This window comes from Agrilus planipennis, unplaced genomic scaffold (genome assembly GCF_000699045.2).
Source record: "Agrilus planipennis isolate EAB-ADULT unplaced genomic scaffold, Apla_2.0 scaffold75, whole genome shotgun sequence".
NCBI classification, from domain to species: Eukaryota; Metazoa; Arthropoda; class Insecta; order Coleoptera; family Buprestidae; genus Agrilus; species Agrilus planipennis.
In genome coordinates this window covers 358,706-382,643 of record NW_020439028.1, presented here as the reverse complement: position 1 = coordinate 382,643, position 23,938 = coordinate 358,706, and the positions used below count along the sequence as shown (strand labels likewise).

The following is a 23,938-nucleotide window of genomic DNA, read 5'->3' as shown; positions in this document are numbered from 1 at the left end:
TCAAATATTAAATAATAAAATAAATAAATTAGTTACTCGATGAGAAAACTCACCTAATTTGTTAATAAACACTAGCACAAAACACTTTTCAGTTAGAACAGTCACGATAGAAAGACATTGACTGAATGACAAGGTTTCGACAAAGAAACATTAATCGGAAATATATCTTAATCAACTACATACATTGGCTCCGTTTTCGAATAGGTATGTTTGGTCTAGCGCTCGAGGTTCGTTTATGTTTCCGATAAATGCCTCTCGATCGGAAGACAAAATCATTATTCAAGGTTCGTTGAGAATCAGTTTCAAGAAATAATTTCTCTTAGCCGTTCGCAGAAAGGTAAATTTCGTGAAGGCATAAATTCCTACTATCAGGTATTGCATATTCCTTAATCAACATGAATCGTTTTTAACGGGGTTTCTCCTTTAGGTATTGGATGTAAAAACCCTTCTTTTTTCCCTCTGTTTCTCTTTAGATACAAGCATGGGATACAGCATGCGATGTATTTCTCCACATATTTTCGCATTCGCGGGAATCAGTAGCTTTCACATAGCCGATGCAGCGTTCGTTCAACTTCAAAATTTTACACGTTGTCTTATCCCCTTTGGGACAACCCACAGTATATCCTTAGCTGTAATTCGGTATATGCGTCCTTTTCTTTTAGTTTTCGTAGTCGGTTGTTGGCGGTTTCGAAAATACTGTATGTATTTTTTTCAATTGCCCAGAAAGGATCCAATCTGCTGTTTCTATATGCATTACTACCTCACAGTCTTCAGTATCAACGTCGGTAGTTAGTTTGCGACTTAGCACACCACATGTGCCATCCGTAATCCTGGTCGATATTAAATGTCAAAAGTAAATTCTTGCAATTCAAGCCACCATCAGAAGCAGCAGCAGATGCTTTTTCTTATTGGCGATCTTAATAGAGTTACAGTCAGTAACGACAGTGAATGGAATGCCCAGAAGGTAGGTCCGAAATTTTCTTAAACTTGACACTATCGCCAATACTTCTAACTCGAACGAATGATATTTCTGTTCGGTGTCTGATGTTTGGCAACTATAGTACTCGATGGGGTACCAGCGTCCATCCGCATTCTTTTCTAAAACTATACCGGCTAGTCCATGTTTGCTTGCATCTGTGTCGAGTTCGGTATGTTCGTCGTGGTCCAATAAACCAAGTGCTGCTCGGCTGGCTAGGATATCCTTAAGTGGTTTAAACGCTTCTTTTTGTTCCTTCTTTTTGCTTTTCTTGATTAGTTTTGACAAAGGTTTGGAAATAATGGCGTAGTCGCGCACAAAATGACGGAAAAATCCTGTTAAGCCAAGGAATTGGTGTATGTGATGGACCGATTTAGGGGTAGGAAATTGTTTCACAGGTTCAATCTTACCTGTTCCTGGTCTAACTGTCCATTTTTATATTTCATAGCCGAGGTAGTTAATAGAGGTTTTTAAGAAATTACATTTCTTCAAGTTCGGAGTCAAGCCATTCTGTCGCAAGATGTCCAGTGCTTCTTGTAATATGTTTGGGGAAGTATCTACGCTAGGTCCATATAAAAGTACATCATCTAGGTACAGGACACAATTATTACATATTGGTATAAATATTCTGGTAATCAACTGCTGAAATGCTCTGGGAGGGTTACATAAGCCAAAGGAAACTCTGTTGTACTCGAATTGGCCCTCAGGCGTAACAAATGCAGTATTCCATAGTTGCAGACCTTGAACAACCTAATTCTTGGGTACAAACAGCAAAACGATCTCTGTAGTCATTCAGTAAGTCTACTAATCGTTGACGTTGCTCATTATTAACAGGCCCAATCGAAATTTCTTCTAGAGGGAGGGGTTTTCTGGTATCTGTTGCAGTGACCCTCATTATTATTTTTGTCGAGTTTGTTCTTTCAACACACGGAAAGACTCGCACTAACACCTGACCTTTCTTGAAATGTATGTCGTGGTCGGTTAGACTAATACAGGGTGCTTCGAAACTTCACCCTTTTTCAACGACAGAACCGTGTAAGGAATGCAGTACTTTTGTTTCTCTTCTAGTCGTACACTAGCTTCGACGCATGTTACCTTCATAGGTATCGTTGTCAATCTGTACATGGCCCCAATGGTTTGGAAGGATCGTAGTATCTTCTCTTATACGTAATACAACCTTAGATAGATCCGGTTCTGTTGTTATAGTATTTAATTCTGCAATTTCCCTTTGAATAAATTTTAATGCAACATCATCCTTAGACATGTCGGTTTTTGTTGTTAATAATAAAAATAAATAATAGTCCGACACAAATAAAAAACAGTATAATTTGGATCACACTAATACACCAAACAAAACACATAAAACGAATAATAAAAGAAGATCACACCACAAAGATTAAAACAAACAATAAATATGAATAAATAGTCAATAGCATGTATAGGTAACAGAAAGAAAGATCAAGACTTACTACCCTAACATGATACAAAATTTCCTTTTATATATGGTAATTGTTCCAATTCTCGGTACCCTTAACGATGATCGTTGTATTGTTACCGTAACTGCTTTCGCCGTTCGCTTCCAGGTAACCAGTTTCGGTTGGGTTTCACTGCTTAATGTTTTTCTGAGAATGTTAACTGATAACCGTACTGTTTCAGTTCTTATTGTTACATTTGTAATAATTTTGGTTGTATGTACATTCTTGAAAATTTTTATTATGAACTGGCAGCTTCAGTACCCCCTCGCTAGTGATTAACGTTAAGGATTTCCTGCTTGGTAGCGGTCGGTGAACCTTATCCTTCGGCCTGATCGGGTTGTTGCTGGAACGCCTTGGTTGGGCTGTTGAGGCGATGCTGAAGTTTGTGTTATCACCGTATCATCATGATTGCCCGGCAGGATATAGGCTGGTTTCACCTATCCGCTGTTCTTTTAACTACCGGAAATGGTCCTTCGTATGGCGCCTGCAGGGGTTGTTTTGGGCCATCGTTGCGTACAAAGACTTGTTTTGCTGTAGCCAGATCTTTAAATACGAATATGTTTCTACGGCCATGGTGCGTACCTAGTACTGGCTGTAATTCTTGAAAGTCTTGACGGAGTTGTCTGATGTAAGCATCGAAATCTTCCATATCGTCGTTGGTCCTTGGTGTCAAAAACTCCCCTGGCAGTCGTAGTGGTTGTCCATAGGTTAGCTCGGCAGATGTACTATTAATATCTTCCTTCCATGCGGCTCTGATTCCCAGTAAAACGGTAGGAAGTACTTCGGTCCAACGCTCGCTGCTGTGACACTTGATTGCCGCTTAAAGTTGTCTATGGAGTCTTTCTACCATACCATTCGCTTGGGGATGATATGCGGTGGTGTGAAGGTGAGATATCCCAACCATACTAGTGAGATGTCCGAAGAGGGTTGACATAAATTGGCGCCCTTGGTCGGTTGTTACACGCAATGGAACTCCAAAACGGCAAATCCAATTTTCGTAGAACGTTCTCGCTACGGTTTCTGCTGTTTGGTCTTCTAAAGGGACTGCTTCCGGCCATCTTGAAAAACGATCCACGCACGTGAGACAATACCTTTTCCCTTCGGAAGTGGGCATTAGGATGATATCGATATGTACGTGGTCGAATCTTGCTGACGGGTTTGAAAACGATGAAAGCGGCGCTGAAACATGTCGTGAAACTTTTGAACGTTGGCATGGGATACAGGTTCTGGTCCACCCGCGAGTGTCTTTCCTTATTGATGGCCAGACAAATCGTTGAGTCATTAGGGTCACAGTAGTTTTTGCACCAGGGTGTGCAAGATCATGGATTGAATGGAATGCTGCTCGACGAAACTTAAAAACGGGCGTGCCACTGCTGTACAAACGTCACAATAAATGGTCGCACCTGTGCCGGGAATCTCCACATTCTTGAGTTTCAAACTGGAATTTGAATGAAGAAATGATTGCAATTCCACGTCATCCTCTTGATCCTTGGCCAGAGCTGTATAGTTGAGGGGTGTAGTCACTTCTTCGATACGCGAAAGTGTGTCCGCGACAACATTTTCCAATCCAGATATATGACGTATATCCGTACTAAACTGGCTGATGAAATCTAGATGGCGAATTTGACGGGGGGTCCACTTTTCAGGCTTCTGGTTAAATGCGAAGGTAATTGGTTTATGGTCCGTGAATATAGTAAATACTGTCGCCTCTAACATGTGACGGAAGTGTTTAATTGCTTTGTAAATAACTAAAAGTTCTCTATCAAAAGCGCTATACTGCGTTCAGCAGGACTCAATTTTTGGGAAAAGAACGCTAGTGGTTGCCAATGGCTGTTGACCTTTTGTTGCAGGGCTGCCCCTACGGCAGTGTCTGAAGCATCGCACGTAAGAGCAAGAAGCGCGTTGGGTGTCGGATGCGCTAGGAGTGCTGCCTGTGATACGCTATCCTTACAGGTGGTAAAGGCTTCTTCGGCTATTTTTGTCCAGGTAATCGGCATTTTTCCCTTGGCGTTATTGTTCAAAAGGTTGGTTAGAACGGCTTGTTGATCTGCGGCGTTGGGTATAAATCTACGATAAAAATTTACCATTCCCAGGAATTGCCTTAATTGTTTTACCGACCCTGGTTTTGGGAAATCGGTGATGGCGTGTACTTTCTCAGGCAATGGTCTAGTACCATTGCTTGTGATCAAGTATCCTAGAAACTTTACCTCTGTCTTACCAAATGTGCATTTTGACGCATTTATTACAATCCCAAATTGTTGTAGACGTTCAAAAAGTACTTTTAAATGTTCTTCGTGCTTCTCGGGTGATTCGGATGCAACGAGTATATCATCGATGTATGCAAATGAAAAATCTAATCCCCGCAGTACCTCATCCATAAATCGCTTAAAGGTTTGGGCTGCATTACGAAGTCCGAAGGTCATAAAAGGGAATTCGAAAAGACCAAAAGGAGTCGTAATAGCAGTTTTCGGGATGTCATCTTGCGCCACAGGGATCTGGTTGTATGCCCGAAACAGGTCGATTTTCGAAAAAATGTTCTTGCCATTGAGCGTATGTGCTATATCGTGGATGTGCCTTACCGGATATCGGTCTGGTATTGTCCGTGCATTTAGTCCACGATAATCTCCACAGGGCCTCCATTGCTCGTCTTGCTTGGGTACTAAGTGTAACGGCGAGGACCAACAGCTATCGGATGGACGTGCGATCACTTGCTGTAACATTGTTTCGAGGAATTCTTTCCTTGCTATCTCTAGGCGTCGTGGGTCAAGTCGTCGTGGTCGCTGGAAAACTGGTGGTCCGGGGCTTGTTCGGATGTGGTGAACGGTGTTATGTTTGACTTCTTGTATTTGACTGTTGGGTCGAGTAAGGTTGGGAAATTGTCGAAGCAATTTATGAAAAGGTGAAGTACCGGTAACCATCTTGATGCTTTCGATGTTACAATTGACCACTCGTCCATGTGTTGTCAGCTTTGTTAGAGGGTCGATAAGACGTCCATTTTGTAAATCTACGAGAAGTCCAAAGTGTGCTAGAAAGTCTGCTCCTATGATGGCTTTTGGTATCTCGGCGATAACAAACGACCAAGTAAACACACGCCGCAATCCCAAATTTAACGATAGGTTTCTCGTACCATATGTTGGAATGATGGTTCCGTTTGCGGCTGTCAACTCATATTTCGATCTTTTGCATATACCATGAACAAATGAACGTGGATATAAGCATAGATCGGCGCCAGTATCGATTAAAAATTGAATTTTTGTAGTTTTATCGGCTACGAAGAGACGGCTCGGGAGGTTTTGACTGTCGCTTGCCGCCATTAGCGACCTCCTGTCCCGTTTCCCTGTTGGTTTCCGGTACACGGTGGTTGACATTTTCTGACTTGAGGACCGAATTTCCAATGGTACCAACAGAGTCCGTTAGATGCGTGCCCCATGTCTTTTGAATTAGATCGTCTCCCAGAACGAGATCGGGGATGTGGTGATTTATCCCGACTGCGTTGCCTTTCGGGAACAATGATGGCGTCGATTTGTCTTCGTAGTGCTGATAATTGTTCTGCCACTTGCTGTTGAATACTTAGTTGCAATTGTGCAAACCTTATCTCCAAGGACGTTTCATTAGTTACGCTATGGACGGTTACCTGCGGTGGTGATCGTGTAGTTTCCAGAATTACATCGGCCATTTCCGCTAGTTGATCGAATGTACTCTCGGCTTTAGTTACCAGATGGGGTTGTAATTGTGTTGGTAATCGACTCAGCCATATTGTTCGCAAAACAGGATCGCCTACGATGTTGCTGGCTAACATCCGTAGATGTCTTAGGAACTGGGAAGGCTTCCTATCTCCGATGACTTCGTGTTCCAAGAGCTTTCGGGTCTTGTGCTTTTGAGATTGGCTGAGACGTTTCACTACTTCTCTTTTCAAAACATCATAGGAATTTTCTTGCCGTGGATTCATCACGATGTCCCGGACGCCAAGATGTTTTGTCCCTAGGGAACCGAGTACGTAGCTAAATTTGGCCTCGTCGCTGGTTATACCTGCTGTTCTCAATATTCTCTCCAGTAATGCAAAGAAATATTCCGGGTCGCTGGGGGTAAATTCAGGAATACGCAGTCCTACTCGTTCAATCCCTGATGCAGTTATAGGGTGCTGTCGTGCTGGTCCCGTGGGTACTGTACTAGCTTCTTGAGGTTGCGGCAGCTGATCTTGTTGGATTTGACGGAGTTGCCATTCCTGGCGTAACCGTTCTAATTCCCGTCGTTCCTGGTCCATTTCCTGTCGCTGTTGCTCAAGCTGGCGTCGTTGTTGTTCTAACCGACTTAGAGCTTCGCTGTTTGTACGGGTATTTACCATTGTGGTTACGGAGAAAAACAAAAAACACTTTGTTGAAATTCCTGGGTAGAATCCAAAATTACTCACGTCGGGTCACCACTTGTCGGTTTTTGTTGTTAATAATAAAAATAAATAATAGTCCGACACAAATAAAAAACAGTATAATTTGGATCACACTAATACACCAAACAAAATACATAAAACGAATAATAAAAGAAGATCACACCACAAAGATTAAAACAAACAATAAATATGAATAAATAGTCAATAGCGTTAATCGTAAGCTCCAAAACGGGTAATCTCGAAATTCGTGTTTCTTTGACCTCTTCTACCGGGTATCTACTCAAACCATCTGCTATTTTTTTTATTTTCATCCTTGTGGTATTCAATTATATATTCAAATTCCCATAGCTTTACGAACCATCTCCCAATTCTAGGATTCAAATCCCGCTTTTTTGCTAATAACTTTAAAACTATTACAGTCNTCACACCACAAAGATTAAAACAAACAATAAATATGAATAAATAGTCAATAGCATGTATAGGTAACAGAAAGAAAGATCAAGACTTACTACCCTAACATGATACAAATTTCCGTTTATATATGGTAATTGTTCCAATTCGTGGTACCCTTAACGACGATCGTTGTATTGTTACCGTAACTGCTTTCGCCGTTCGCTTCTAGGTAACCAGAACCACATGAGCAAATATAGATGCTTCTACTTCGTCAATATTTATCGTAATTGTTACAGTACCTATAGTAGCAGTGCGCCCGTTTCCATAACCTTGTAAAACGGTTTTTTTAGTAGTATCAACTTTCAACCCTAATCTATCTGCTTCTTCAACTCTTATGGTAGTACAGGAGCTGCCTAAATCCACATAAGCCAAGGATGACATTCCATTAATGCAAACTGGTTTGTAAAATTTTTGATTTCGCCTATCGTATACTAGTCACAAGGACTGTTTTCCCTTATCTTTGCCTTTATTCATAAAAAACACGTTTCCTCTGTGTGACCCCATGTCTACAGTAATTGCATCGTTTTCTCCCAGTACTTTCATTGTTAATTTTCTCATTAATACAATTGCTGGCTATGTGTCCAGCTTGATTGCAGCTGAAGCTAATCCCTAGGGTACGCTTTGGTTTCTGTCCGAATGTCACATGCTTTTGTTTTTGGGAAAACTTCGTGACTTGTTGGCTTTTCGATGGGATGGAAACCGTCTCTAAACCACAAAGATAACCATAAAGTGATTCTAGAGATTGGCAATTCCCCGCAAGCGCTCCTGTTTTGACTACGTTGTCCGAAATGTCCCCAATTAAACATGAAACAGCTTTATGGCATGTAATTTCGCAGTTATTTAATAGCGCCATCTTCTCTAAATAGTACTTAGTATAGGATTCCTCATTTCGTTTTGTCCTTTTCATCATTTCCTGCAGATCCATATAAAACTCCCTTTTGGAAGGAAAGCCCACCTGCAATTTGCTTTTCCATTCCTCCCATGTAAGTTTGAGACTTGGAAGGCTTTTATACCACACTTCGGCCAAACCATAAAATTTGGAGGTGGCAAAATAAATCGTGGCTTCTTCCGATTAACTAAATTCGTCACGTAATTCATCGATCTTTCTACACCAATCAGTTATTGTCTGTCATCGGGATCAAAAACAGGGACCATATCTCCTCGTACTGGTGGGACAATAGCTCTTTCTCGTTGTGCATTTACGGCATTTGCCTCTACCAGCGTAGCATTGCCGCTGTGAGTCTATCCACTGACGCAGATGGTCACTCGTATGCGAAGAACTCCGACGCCGGGAACGTGACGAGTCTGCTCGGGCAGCGACGCTAGAAGCTGGTACTTCCAAAGGAAGCGGTCTCTTACGACAGAGCCGGGCAAACTCGGATCTTTTACATCCCGAGTGATCCTCAAGGTTAACCAAGTAGCTCCTCATTGATCCTGCGAGTGTGAGTGAGATGATTCGTTCCTTTTCTTATCCCTTCCATTTCGTAGATGAGTCCCCTCTTCCATAGCCAAACCCAATAGTTTTGCGAACGTAGTAACGAAAATTTTCGTAGGTATTATTTAAGTTGCGAGAGTGGCTTTCGCTCGTCTACGGGATGAAGGGGCTTGATTTGGGAGTGGAAGGGAGAAGAAAAAGACAAAACAAAATTATTCATTATTGCTTACTCTCTCGTACTCATTGAAGGGTATGGAGTGACTCAAACTAACCTCATGTAGCGGCTCCTGCGAAGTTAAAGTTTGCCCGGCTCTGTCTTACGCCTTACGGTGTGTAGTCATTATTGTTTTTTTGATAAATATGTTTATTGAACAAAATATAGTAGAGTTTACAAAGCGTTTATCTCTCTACAAAGGAAGCTTTATAAACATAACAAAAATATTTTCCTTATAGTATTGTTAACAAATGTTAACAAAAGCCATTAGGCTTTTGAAGCTGCGCGTAGCTCTTCTTCTTAACAATCAGATTATTGGCAAGCCAGCAAATATTTTGGCTGGCCTTATTCTGTTTCCAATGATAAAATATTGGTATATTATTATGCTCCTGAATGAGACCATGGTTGTCGCAATATGTAAAAGCTTGAGGAGGAATTTCACCTGCTGAAAAACATTTTGCCAAGGTATCATCACTGGTACCAATGATCATGTTGATTAATGGATTGTCGATTATCTTACATCTGTTGTAAAAATCTCTCGATTGCTTTATAATATGACAGTCAATCCCAGGAATTCGTGCTCTTTCATATAATTCGAGGTTGCTAATTGCGTGTAGTCATGACAAGTTTTGATGACTATTCTTTTTTGTATCATAGAAAAGGAAAAATAAAAGCTGTAGCAACAAAAATTTGCCTCATTAACTTGAGGTAGTTTGTAGTAGATGGAAAATTGAAAATGAATTTTCACATTAAGATTTAGTTTAGTATTGTTTCCGCCGCAGTTGGTCCAGCTGGTCGTCTATATTGGGATAGTGTTGCTTCACGGTGATCTTGTTTAAAGCACAATAATGCACGCACTTCGTTCACGTGCATCCCCAACGCCTCGTGTTGATCACACTTCAACACCATCAGCATTCCCTGCCGATTGACTGTAGATGCGATTTTTATTGTTAATATAGAGGATGATATTTTTCACCTATTATATATATATATATATATACACCAATTGCCTCACAGCTATTTCCTCCTACCGCTTTACATAGCAACCAGTGGGTTCCCCTCGAGTGTTTCATCTTGCGAAGTGGCATGCGGCAATGAATGTAAAACAACATGTAAGGAAATAAACAAAACCCTCAATTAGAACAATACAATGCGATAGGTAGTTTAAACACTTACGCCGGCCGACTCCCCAGCTGGGGCCACTGCATTGGTCGAATGCATAGATCGCTTCCAATGCTTATCTTTACATTGGCAAGCTATGTGTAGAGACTTATCCCTCTACTGGACGCCCTTGTGCCGATATCACCGCAGCTTTACCGACACTCAGGCCATTGCTGTATACGGCAGGTCAAGAAGTGGACTTCTACTCTCATTAACACGTCACCCACAGGTGCACTGCCACTCCAGGCATACCTAGCTAGATCTGCAGTGGACTACCTGGCCCACAGGATTTACACTCCACCTAAAGGTACATCCAACCTGTCGGCCGTTCGCCTTACACTTCTACTACAGGCCTTACATTTCAACAATAACAACAAAAACACTTATAATACATAATATGTGCATGTAAGATTTAAGATTCTTTAATAATAAATCAATGAAACGAGCAATGGTTAACAATAATATGCGTGTATTGCCACTTCGAAAAATACAGTGTTCTTTCTATAACAGCAGCTTGATCGAGAATGCCAGAGCAAAGGAACTATTGAACATGATTGAATTTGTATTTTATTGAATGTAATGCGTCACTGGACTCGGTGGTTTCCCAGGAAATCAACATCATATCAGTGCGGCTGGTCGGCGCCAAAACCATAATAAAACCAGGAGGCTGCGTTGCCAGATAGGACGCGCTCACATGCACAATACAACACCAACTTTATCAATATTATCAAATATTAATTGCACCTTACTCTTTCACCAAAGTAACCACTTCCCTTACGACATCATACTCTCTCACCATAGTAACCACCGCCCTTAAGGCGCTTTACACGTCCTTACACGCCGACCACCACTTCACCACTGACTTTAACTTAAAAGCCCTTCTCCAACGGCCCTCTTTGGTTTCATTCTACATATATGTCATTAATATTTGGTTAGCCCAAATAGTAAATAAATGCCGAATAAATAACTTTCCTACATGACTTTTAAGCCCTTTAACACCCCGTACTGATTGATCTTCGACAGCACGTCCATATTCAAAACCCACTAAAATTCTGCCGGTGGCCATCGTGACTTTATTTCTCCCAGAAATCCAAAACTCGAAAAGTGATATGCGGAGGTGGTAAAATCCCCCTTCTGATAATTGTTACGAATTTTTCCCTTATTAAGAAAAACAAAGTGTAAGTGAAAACTTTTATTATCGAGGACATGTTTATAGTACAAAGTTATACCAACTACTCCTTTTATATATTTCTTTCATTCTCACCGATCACGCCATGTAACTTAACAGTCGCGCCATAACGATTCATTCACACGTGTACAATTTTTCATGTTTTATAAATCAAAAATTTAATAACAAACATAAAACTATAACATACCCAAATATACTTATATATATATATACAAATGATTTCAAATTAAGTAATATTATAAACTCGGGCGTGTCGTATATATAAAATTAGTTGTGAGAGCTTTGATGCTACATATCTATATGTATATTGGACAAACGATGAAATTTTGACATTATGTAGGTACTGACAGATCAGTACTGTGTGAAAATAAATAAAAGTAAAACTAAAATATTGGTATGCAAGGGAAGAAAAAGTAGGAAAAGAGCAAATATAAAAATAGGAGACGAAACATTAGAAGAAGTGGCTGATTTTAGATATCTATGAAGTCAGATAAGTCAGGACGGAAGGAGTAGTTGGGATATAATGCAGAGGATAGCGCAGGGTCGTGTCGCCATTAATAAAAAGAAATCACTTCTATGCTCGTGAACGGTTAATTTAGAAAATCGAAAGAGGTTGTTAAAGTTGTATGTTTGGAGCGCGGCGTTATACGGGTGCGAAACATGGACAGTGGGCGCGGAGGAAAAGAAAAGGTTAGAAGCGTTTGAAATGTGGTGTTATAGGCGAATGATGAGGATAACATGGGCAAAAAATGTTAGAAATGAAGAGGTATTAGAAAGAATAGGAGAATAGAGGACTCTATGGTCAATAAGAAATAGGCGAGATAGGTTGGTAGGACACCTTTTCAGACATGAAGGCCTAGTCAGGGACATATTAGAGGCAGAAGCAGGAGTTAGAAGGGGTAAAGGTAGGCCTACATTAGATTACTGTTCGCAAATAGTTAAGGATGTGGGTTGTTCTAGTTTTAGGGAATTGCGAAGTTTAGCTCAGGATAGGAAAGAGTGGAGATACGTGTCCAACCAGTCTTAGGATTGACGATCTTATGATGATGATGATGATGTAGGTTAAAAGAGAATAAAAAGAATCCATTACAAATAATACACTACATCTAGTTTAACACAACACAGCATTTTTAAAATGGATGGCATATTTTTGAAGAATGTATGAAAAATAATGTAACGGGTGTGTGTACAGAGGCATTAAGTATATGATGGCAACAGTATGACCTTATTAAAAGGGATGTCAGAGAGAACAGAAAGGAAAAAGAAGGATAATAAAAATAAGTAGTAGGGGATTTGCGAAAAATGTAGAGGTATTGTTCTGCATTTTCATAATCATTCTTGGAGCTACTATATGATGAACGTTTAACTTTTTTAGTGGTAGTTTTAGTTGATATTTGCCTGTAAAATAATTTTTGGTTGAATAAATACGTCGTTGCTAGATATTAGTAGTGCCTTTATGTTACATATTATTATGAAATAGTGTCTTTTGTCAGAAAGTATTTCAAAATGTGTGGGAGGTACTTCTTTGTTAAGTGTGTTTGACGCTGAAGTTAATTGCCATACGGCTCAGACCTGTACCCAATTATTCCATTTAATACTGTAAAACGCATTGTCTTGGGTTTTATTTTATTCTACATGAAATTGTAAACTATTTGAAGAAGTATAAACTGCTGGTAAACCGAAGTTCTTAGGCATATACCTATTAAGGATAAACATCGTGTGATTCATATTTCCTTTCCTTATTTCCATCCATTTAGCTGGATTTTACGATGGTTTTTGTTTTCATGAATTTAAATTTGCAATATACTCAATATGTGTTTTCCACTTTAACTTTCAAATGACTGTATTTGGCGGTTTTCAATGTATCTTAATTCAACGTAGAGATAGTTGGTTTTTGTAAAAGTTCATCTTTGAATCCACATTGCTTTCGTAAAAATATTTGTTTTGCATTAAAAATTTAACACATTTCAACGCCTCGACGTACCTACAAAAACCGCAGATTGCAACATTATCTGCATTCACAGAACTTTCGTATATTTCACTTACCAAAGACGCGATTCTGGTATCGCATCGGCGCATTCGTTGCCTGTAAAAAAAGAGAACCGTATAAAGCGTTAGAGTATCGTGGTGTAGCAGTCGTAATATCCACGTTTCAAACTTCAGTTTTCAACTGTTCGCTCTAAGGACTTCTCGAGCTTCGAAAAGTCAGTGTTTGTTTGTTTAGCGCGACGGACGTGTTTGAAAAGCTGCTTGTTAATCGCAAATAGATTTGAAGAAAACTGTTTTACCCAGCAAGAAGAAAAGTAAGTTGTTTGTTTTAGTTTATAAATAAAGTCTTACAGAGAAAAAACTTGTTTCGCAAAGTTTTCGGTTGCTCTATAATCTATATTAATTCTAAATTTTGGGAACAACGTTAGGTGTTACTTTTGAAATGTTAAGCGGAAGTAATTATCAATATTTATTTAATCAAAAGCAAAAAGGGGGAAACGGACTGCGCCAGGTAAATTTACGTTCACAGGACACCTTTTACCTGTGTTATTAGAATTCGAGAAGATAAAAGTGCTTTTGATCTAGGATTTTTCGAAAAATTTTATAATATTTAAGTTGACAACTAAGTTATATAAAATAGAGTCTACGGTTACTTGGTTAAAATTGTTGACCAAGCTAAGAAAATAAAGTCAAAACAAAGTTTTCAATAGATACCACTTGACAGTATTGTTCCCCAAAATTTTGGCTTCTTCAGAACTTCATACCGAACCTTAACATAGAATAGGTTAAATCAAATTATGTACTATTTGTATGGTAGAACAGGAAAACTTAACTCAACCCAACTCTGTTTGTTCCTTTAGTTGTAAGTATCTGATTACTTTTAAATATATAAATTTAGTAGATAAGTGATTCCGAAAAACGTGTGTTATTAACTGTATGGGTGAGTTTTCGGAAAATCAAAAACGTATGTTTAGTACTTATTACTGATAGAGAAGGTAAGAAATGAAGAAGTATTAGAAAGAATAGGTGAACAGAGGACTCTATGGATGCCAATAAGAAATAGACGGGGTAGGTTGGTAGGACACCTTCTCAGACACGAAGGTCTAGTCAGAGACATATTAGAGGCAGAAACAGGAGTTAAGAGGAGTAGAACTAGATTAGATTACTGTTCGCAAATAGTTAAAGATCTGGGATTCATTTTCATTGTTATATGGTATGGTTTTGCCTCTGTTTCACCTTTTTCACCACTTCCTTCCATTTATTTCTATATCTTACTATTTGTTTCCAATTCTTAATGTTCATTCCTCTTAGGCCTCCTTCTACCTCATCTAACCTTCTTCTTCTAAGTCTTCCTCTTGCCTTTTTACTTCATGCTCCATTCTGTAACGTGTCCTAGTCGTCTAACCCTTTGTGTTTTTATGGTCTGAACAATGCCTTAATTTTTCAGGAATTGGGATATTTCCTTGTTTGCCCTCCTACTTACTAAATTTTATGCTATTTTTACTGATCCCAGGATTTCTCTCATTGTTTTCCTTTTTTTTTGTGCCAGTTGGTATTTCTGCGTTAAAGCCATTATTTCTAAAACGTAGGTCGTAATACGTTGTATTGTTGTTTTGTATATTTTAAGTTTAGTTTGAAGGGGTATTTGTTTATTTTTTACTGTATTATGTATGCGTGCTCTAAATGCCGACTTCCTGCCGTTTGTAAATAACCAGATACTAATTACTATTAGTTCTTCTGCGTTACTGGTCAGTTACGACTCAGCACCTGCCTAGTCACCACTGAAGATGTCGTCAGCAAAGAACGGCGAAACGTTTGGAAAAGTAAAATTCCACGGACCACGGCCAAAAAGCCCGGAAGAAAACACCGGACCAAATACTAATTAACAAGTAAACAGCATTAACATTTAAGTTCATTGTATAACTTCTGAAGAAGCTAAAGTTTGACGAAACAGTACAAATTAATTGTTTATATTCTTCACTCAATTATGTTATTTTATATAAAACACTATAACCCAAAATTTAACATAGGTAAAACGTTTAGAAATTTATTACACGTCTTGACACCGAAAAGTGGCATTCTCCGTTAGAGACTGACAATTTTTTACTCTAACTCTCTAACCTAGTGACACCTTGGATGTTGATGCGGGTAGTAAGTTTTTAAAAGTTTTATATTTAATTTTGGGTTGTAGTGTTTTATTTGTTTCAGTTTTATAGAATCTAGTTTTTAGTGTTGAAAACACTACTTGGGTTGTTTAAATGTGATCTATATCATGAACAATAAAATTGTCGAGAGACAGATATGGCAGAAGGTTGCTAGGTCTATTACTCTAAGTCACAAGTAAATGTAAATAAACACTTAAAGGATAAATATTCGATGGCTGAATCATGTCGATGCGTTGTGTCTACTAACACAGGAATCTGGGCTCCTTTAGGCTTTGTTACATGTGGTTGTTGTCTGTCCTTGGTTTAATTAATGGAAATTTCCGAAAAAAGTCACTATGGCGTACTACATGACATAAATGCTTGAATGGTGGCTTCCCAAATTTCAATCCCGAATCGCATTGCTTTAGACTTTATCGATCCATTTTTTGCCATAAATAAATCTTGCGAATGTACCAAATTCCCATAAAAATGCGAAATTTATGTAAAAAGCGATTTACTAATGAATAATTAAAGTTTATACGCGAAATATGGTCAATATTCTGCGTATAAACATAATTGACTTGTGAACAATAATTTGAATTTCATACTAACAAACTTTATGTAATTTTGGATCAAGACTGGTCTGGAGGTGCTTTCGGGTATGTAATCACGTCTCCCTTTTTTCTGAAAAAATAATAGTTCCTTCTTATAGTTCGCATAGGTCTAGGTCGACGGGAAGTACCCTATAGGCTATAGGTTTTGATTCCCTTGCGAATGTCAAAATATGCGGCAAAAGCGGCAGTATCTTTTGATTGCGTTGACAGAAGTTTGATTTTTGTCTTAGCTCCAAAGAATTACTGATTATTATTTGGTAATAATTTCAACTTGATACCTCTCTGCCTTTCTGAAAAAACAAGGGTTTTGACAAACAGACAGGCCGACAACGAAACGATCCTATAAGAGCTTCTTTTTTCCTATTGAGGTACGGAACTCGCTGTAAAAGCCACAAACGATTGTAGAGCGAAAAATTTGATTATAACGCGTTGTCGCTGTTTAGATTCGTCTGTTATACAAAATGCGTTCTGGCAGAGTATGTACATTTACGGAGGCCACAACGAGAGATTTACCTACAGGCATTATGACGATTTAAACACTTCACACGAAAACTGCGTCACTATGCTTTCCGATCGATTGCTTATGAGTCAATGATTCGATCACAAAAAACTTCAATAATTTTAAATTTATTTTATAAACGAAACGTTATTACATTTATCAGTTATTAACAACTGCCATTTCGATACTTTGTGATTTCTTCAGGAGATATAAAAGTTCTTGAATTTAATATGGGGCACAAGTGAAAAAGTTTTATGCCATGTTCGCATGAGAACGACTGAGGATATTGTCGCCCGAGGGTGAGTTGGACAATCACATTAGTTATCGTACAAACGCTGCATAAGTTTGTAGGGCGTGCAGTATCCTTGTATCCCCACGCGTATCTCAACATATTAACACTCTTGACGCGAACTTCATTTATTTCAAAATAATTTCAATTTCAATTAAATTGATAACAGCAATTTGTTTGACAGTGCCGTTAGTCGTTGCCAATACGCCTGATATCTTATCGTTTTACTGGTATTACCTAACGTTCGTTGCTTTACAGCGACGTGCCTCCATTTGCTCTAATTTTTTCAAACTTAAGACTTTTGTTTCGCAAAGGTTCATTATTTATCTATTAATGTTAGATAGATACTATTCGAATAATTAGAAATTTTCTCAAAGAATTTAAAAACGAGAAACACTGGATAAAAAACCGACAATTGTTTCGACTCATAAGTCATTATCAAAAGTACGGATAATATCAAACCATTTTATTTCAGTAATAGTTTGTGTAGGTACTCTTGCTATTGACTTTTCAGTCGAAATAATTGTCGAGTGTTTATTAAACTTCTTGTTGAAACAGTATACTCTTTTATTATTTTATTAATAACATGTTTCATCACAGCACGCCCGTAATTAGTTTTAATATTAGGAAACACTGGCTTTGTTTCACCAAAAGATTTATTGCTCTCTACAGTATTGTTTCGCTTTCGACCCTTTCTCGAGTCATTCTCAAGAGAGAAGTTTTGCTGCAAAATTAAGGTATACTTATAAACACATATACCTATACTAATTATTATTGTACCAATAATAACGTATATACCTAAAGTTAAACAGGTAATTATTAAGTATTCGGGAAGGTCACTAATAAAATAAAGGTGAATCTGGATAGACAGTTCAATTTGGTTTTTAACCATATTTTGTTGATTTTTTTTTTATAAAGAATGGGGTAAAGTTAATTTGGGACTTTTTTGAATATCTTAATATGTACATAAAAATGTGCTAAACCCATTCTTTTATGATGTGTACTAGGATCAAGGAAAGATATATCGAAAGCGCGGGTGAAAAAAGGTAGCAAAGTTTGTATGGAACATTTTTCTTTGTGGTCAGATTTACTTGTGTAAGATATATTTATCAAAAAAAGGAAAAGCAATATACAGGAGCTATTTTACAAAATAAAATTAAAACGGATTGTTAAATGGAAGATGCCTTAGTACCTACAAGGTGACACGACGTGCGAAATACCTGGAACAAAACAAAAGTATGAGCGACCAGTTCGCGCAAATGTCATTTTTTTTATATATCTTCATCAACGTAGGCTTTTCTGTACATCGTGTCTGTCACCTAAGAGTGCTAAACTACTAACAACAAAAAAGGTACCATCCGGTGCAACGGAGTCAGTGGTAAAAATAAAGTAATGGGTGAAAGGATTTTAACACACTGTGTGGCTCAAACACTCCGTCAGGTAATTAATGATTAAAGGATTTAACACGCTGTGTGGCTCAAACACCTCACAACAGCACGCTGTACGGCTCAAACACTCCACAACAGCACCCTGTACGGCTCAAGCACTCCGTCAGGTAATTAATGATTAAAGGATTTAACACGCTGTGTGGCTCAAACACTTCACAACAGCACGCTGTACGGCTCAAACACTCCACAACAGCACCCTGTACGGCTCAAGCACTNTGAATCTGGATAGACAGTTCAATTTGGTTTTTAACCATATTTTGTTGATTTTTTTTTTATAAAGAATGGGGTAAAGTTAATTTGGGACTTTTTTGAATATCTTAATATGTACATAAAAATGTGCTAAACCCATTCTTTTATGATGTGTACTAGGATCAAGGAAAGATATATCGAAAGCGCGGGTGATTAATTAAATTAATAATGATTAAAGGATTTAACGCGCTGTGTGGCTCAGACACTCCACAACAGCGCCCTGTATGGCTCATGCACTCCGTCAGATAATTAATAATATAATTAAAAGATTTTCGCTAACGGCTTAAACACTCCGTAATAGCGTCACTTCTTAATGAGAATTGCACAGCTCAGGTACTTGGTTTCTAATCTATTTAATGAAATAAGGCAAAAATGCCAAAACAATAAAACGTAAATCAAATTAGCAAGAATTTAGTAATTCTGATATTTAGATGAACATGGTAATGCTCTGTGAATAAACTCACCGGTAATTGTTGATTATTTCCACAACTATAACAATTTATTTATTTGAATGTTAGTTTTAATGTACATTGATACAATTGAAGAAATACGTATTTTGGATTCTGATACTCGAAAAAACGTCGATACTAGGAGAATAAAAATAAATTGCAAAAATTTCTATACCCGCGTTTAACTTGCATCTTTAAAGTAGGGTAACAAAGTTTTTTTAGACGTAGAGTTTATTCGAAGTTTATTTTTCTTTGTGATGTCTCCAGGTAAAACAACTGAACGGAAAAACTGCAACTTTTGAAATGTTTTTCTTTTATACTAAGGTTCATCATATTGCAGCACAAACTATCTTAGCATTTACTACTTCAAAGTAATAACAATTTAAAACATTCAGAAATATTCTCTTTTATGCACATATCTAATTATTGTTGCAATCTACTTCCCCGAAGTAACAACGAATTTTATTTTTAAACAGTAAGAGAAAACCATTAGTGCATGCTTCACAATATTTATTCTGATGACTTTAATATACCTTTATGTCAGAATTTTAAAATAAGTTATTTAATTGTAAAAACAGACTAATCACCAATACCCTCGTATGGTAAACATATGCAGTCAATAATGTCTTCCATCGTCTAAAAAGCTTTTTTGGGTCTATTAATTATTTAGTGAATACATTCTGACCGTCTACATCGAAAAGTAACTAGAAACTCCATTTGTAATAAAGAATGTTTGCTTTTGTACTTAATTCAATGATAAATAATTATATAGATAAGCTTTTGACAAATTGTTTAAGGGGTAACAGGTTTTAATACACACGAGAGGAAGTGAGGGAGGACTGCGGATATGGAGTGAGGAGGAACAGAGCAGTCTTCTTTCACAATGGAAATAAATTTACTTCTCTCCCTCTGGCTCATTCTGCAAAAAATTAGGAATGCGTTAAAATGATGCTTCAAATTTTAAAATAGGAAAAGTATGTCTGGCCAGCGATAGGCAATTTCAAGATAGTCGATTTTCTAGTGGGAATGCAGGGCGGATATTATAAATATCCATGTTACGTTTTCTTACTGGATAGTAGAGCCGATGCACTTCACTATCACCAGCAGTCAGAGCTTAAGCGGACCGACATTCAGTTAGAAAAACATATTAATACTAAACCGATTGTGGGACATGGCATGGCCTAGAGGTCTAGACCATTGCTTAGCATTCGGAAGGACGCCGGTTCGATTCCGGGTCCGTCTGCCTTGGTCCAAGTTTTTCTGTGGTTTCCTTGGATCACATAGGCAAATGCTGGGGCAGTAATATATATTGTACAGATAATCTTTCATTCTCTTCTGTCTTCATTTCGTCCGTCTCATCTCTCTCACCCGAACCACCACCCACCCATTCCCACGATTCCTGAAAGCAGGCTGAAGAGGGCCTTCCGCCCTACCTTCCGGCGTAGTCCGGAGGGACTNAGTTTGTAAATACTCCTCGTGAATACTGAAGCTTTTAAATATTTAAAGAATTTTTTTTCCTAAATTGTTAGAGGTTAAAATTAAAGCTTTTATTTTCGTCCATTCACAAATAGAGAAAATAACGGTCAGTAATGAATTCTTATAGTTACTGAATATCCACGAAAAATAAGCGTGACACAGCCTTAAATAAGTAATCCATGGCTTCCTTGACAATGTAAAAACTAAAAAAGAACTAAATAGCCTACTTCTAATATTCGTGATAACTTCAGACTTACGGGTTGCAGATTGTCCTTTAAAGTACACATGCTACATGCTCAGTTGGATCAATTTAAAGATAACCTGAGGCATATTCAGAACAGCAAGGGGAATGCATTCCCTAATATGTGATCGACTTTGAATAACGTTATCAAGGATAATGATACAGGTTCGTACTTACGCAAAAGAGATACTAAAAATATTCCTTTTTAACGCTTATAATACAGTCGACTCTCGTTAATTCAAACCATCGATAATTCGAACCTTTCTATAATTCAAAGTTATCACGAGTTCCCTACAAAATCTCTTTATATTTCGAACTAAATCAATACATTTTTATGCACTTGGTAATTCGAACGAAAAAGATCATTGCTACGTAACAAAACGACGCGATAATTCAAACTCATCGGCGTCAAACACTCGACAATTCGAAGTTACAGAGAGAAAAAGACATAAAGATTGCAAGTACATACATTTTGAGGCAAGTTTGAACTTGTATCATCGAACCTTTGTTTTTGTTATGATTAGTTTGGCACACACTTCCGCACGAATTGGTTTGTTTAGTTATGTTTTAGTTATTGTTTCTCTTTCGTTGTATACAGATTAAAAGTTCGAAAGATTAAATTTCGAACCATTTGATATTTCAAACACTCGATAATTCGTAATATTTTTAAGAGTCCCTCGAAGTTCAAACGTGTATCATCGTAACATCGAACCTTTGTTTTTGTTATGATCAGTTTGACACACACTTCCGCACGAATTGGTTTGTTTAGTTATGTTTTAGTTATTGTTAGTTTTTCGTTGTATACAGATTAAAAGTTCGAAAGATTATATTTCGAACCATTTGGTATTTCAAACACTCGATAATTCGTAATATTTTAGAGTCCCTCTAGTTTCGAATTATCGAGAGTCGACTGTAGTGTAATTAAAGCTGTAAAGTAGATTAAGTTCAATATAAAATTCCACAAATTAATCGTATATGCGTTATTATATCAAAACTAAATTCACCGCTAATTAGTTTTGGTAGTGCTGCTTTATTCTGCATTACTGATAAGTATCAGCAGGATATTGCCAAATACGAGCCCTTACAAGACGATGAATTTTGAATAATACGAAAAACGAGAGCAGATTGTGAAATTCGAACCTATTGTACATTGCTCTCCTGGCAGTGTTATAACAATAACCGTATTCCCATTAGCTTCTGCACCATTACGAGTTGCCGTTACAGTAAGTAGAGCGAATTCTGTATTGTAGAGAACATCTTCCGGCAAATCACCGAGTAATATTAAATTAATTTGGTTATTTGAATAATCAAGTTCAAAGAATGTTCTGTATTCTAGAAAACAAAATCTAAATTAAATGCCACACCTAAAAACCAAAATAATTGTGTACCTCCTGCTAAAGAGAAGTTAGTATTTTGGTAATCGTTGTCATTTAAAGTTATCGACGTTTCGCCACTAATACTATCGCTGCCATCTTCATTTACAGTGTACGTTACTAAATAGTACGACGAAGCGAAAACAGGGGATGATACTCCGGGTTCAATAATATTTGATAAATCTACCACAACAACCGTGGTCCCTACATAATCAGCGGTTGCTCGAGATGCCTGGATCGGTACAAGGATATAGGAATTGGTAGTTAGAATATCATCCGGAATATTTCCAGAAAGAACTAAGTTTAGTTTATCCGATTCCGGATTACAACTGAAATAGTTGCTATAATCTACAATAGAAAATGTTACTTTAATAACTTTGTTATAGGGGCTGATTGTTAAATAACCTGGCCAGTAACACATGACATTACCGTCATTTGTATAGGTACAAGGTCTGTTCAAAAAGTAATGCGAATTTTGAATTTCCGCGGGTTACGTATATTAGATTTTTTTGTGGTACCCATGTCTCTCACTTATACCGGCAAGTTCGGCTATATTGAACATTCAGTTAATTTTTGATAGCTTGCACGTGTTTTAGATCGCCTTCGAATTTTGCCTATTCCAAAAAATTGATCAAAGAATCTGTATCAAATTTAGTGTGAAAAACAAAATTAAGTGCGCGCACGCATTCTGAATGTTACCTTAAACCAAAGCAACGTTTATCGGTGGTACAAAATGTTCTCAGAGCTCTGCGAAGATGAGAACGACGAAGAACATGCCGGACGCTCGAGTACGTCAACAACAGACGAAAACATTGACGAAATGAAGAAAATAGTATTGGCTAGTCATCGAATAACCGTTATAGAAGTCTGTGAAGACCTAAACATATTTATTGGTTCCTGTCATTTTATTGGTTCCTGTCATTCGATTTTTACCAATGATTTGGACATGAGGCNGAAGCTTTTAAATATTTAAAGAATTTTTTTTCCTAAATTGTTAGAGGTTAAAATTAAAGCTTTTATTTTCGTCCATTCACAAATAGAGAAAATAACGGTCAGTAATGAATTCTTATAGTTACTGAATATCCACGAAAAATAAGCGTGACACAGCCTTAAATAAGTAATCCATGGCTTCCTTGACAATGTAAAAACTAAAAAAGAACTAAATAGCCTACTTCTAATATTCGTGATAACTTCAGACTTACGGGTTGCAGATTGTCCTTTAAAGTACACATGCTACATGCTCAGTTGGATCAATTTAAAGATAACCTGAGGCATATTCAGAACAGCAAGGGGAATGCATTCCCTAATATGTGATCGACTTTGAATAACGTTATCAAGGATAATGATACAGGTTCGTACTTACGCAAAAGAGATACTAAAAATATTCCTTTTTAACGCTTATAATACAGTCGACTCTCGTTAATTCAAACCATCGATAATTCGAACCTTTCTATAATTCAAAGTTATCACGAGTTCCCTACAAAATCTCTTTATATTTCGAACTAAATCAATACATTTTTATGCACTTGGTAATTCGAACGAAAAAAATCATTGCTACGTAACAAAACGACGCGATAATTCAAACTCATCGGCGTCAAACACTCGACAATTCGAAGTTACAGAGAGAAAAAGACATAAAGATTGCAAGTACATACATTTTGAGGCAAGTTTGAACTTGTATCATCGAACCTTTGTTTTTGTTATGATTAGTTTGGCACACACTTCCGCACGAATTGGTTTGTTTAGTTATGTTTTAGTTATTGTTTCTCTTTCGTTGTATACAGATTAAAAGTTCGAAAGATTAAATTTCGAACCATTTGATATTTCAAACATTCGATAATTCGTAATATTTTAAGAGTCCCTCGAGTTTCGAATTA

The 23,938-nt window shown here is 37.5% G+C and overlaps 2 protein-coding genes across 5 annotated transcripts in view; one reads left to right on the top strand and one right to left on the bottom strand.

Annotated features, from left to right (window-relative positions):
* The window catches only part of LOC108740371 (tachykinin-like peptides receptor 99D), a 239,604-nt gene that overhangs the window by 30,719 nt on the left and 184,947 nt on the right, over positions 1–23,938 (top strand). For 2 of the 4 annotated variants that reach the window (XM_018474665.1, XM_018474667.1), the window contains exon 1: positions 13,322–13,593. The exons of the other annotated variants lie outside the window; for them this stretch is intronic. The gene's annotated coding sequence lies outside the window, so the exon portion shown is untranslated. Of the gene's footprint in view, positions 1–13,321; positions 13,594–23,938 lie in introns of those variants that run through there. 4 annotated transcript variants of the gene reach the window in all.
* LOC112905002 lies at positions 21,401–22,497 on the bottom strand. Its single transcript, XM_025976463.1, has 2 exons — positions 22,077–22,497; positions 21,401–22,020 (listed from the first exon to the last, which is right to left on the bottom strand). Exons 1-2 carry the CDS (start codon positions 22,480–22,482, stop codon positions 21,770–21,772), a joined length of 657 nt encoding a protein of 218 aa, XP_025832248.1. The 5' UTR covers positions 22,483–22,497; the 3' UTR covers positions 21,401–21,769.

Excerpts from the sequence above, each read along its gene's own strand:
- LOC112905002 (XM_025976463.1), bottom strand. The coding sequence starts at position 22,482 with ATGTGTTACTGGCCAGGTTATTTAACAATCAGCCCCTATAACAAAGTT. Across the intron at positions 22,021-22,076 it reads TAACTTCTCTTTAGCAGGAG|AATACAGAACATTCTTTGAA; the intron begins GTACACAATTAT and ends TTTGTTTTCTAG.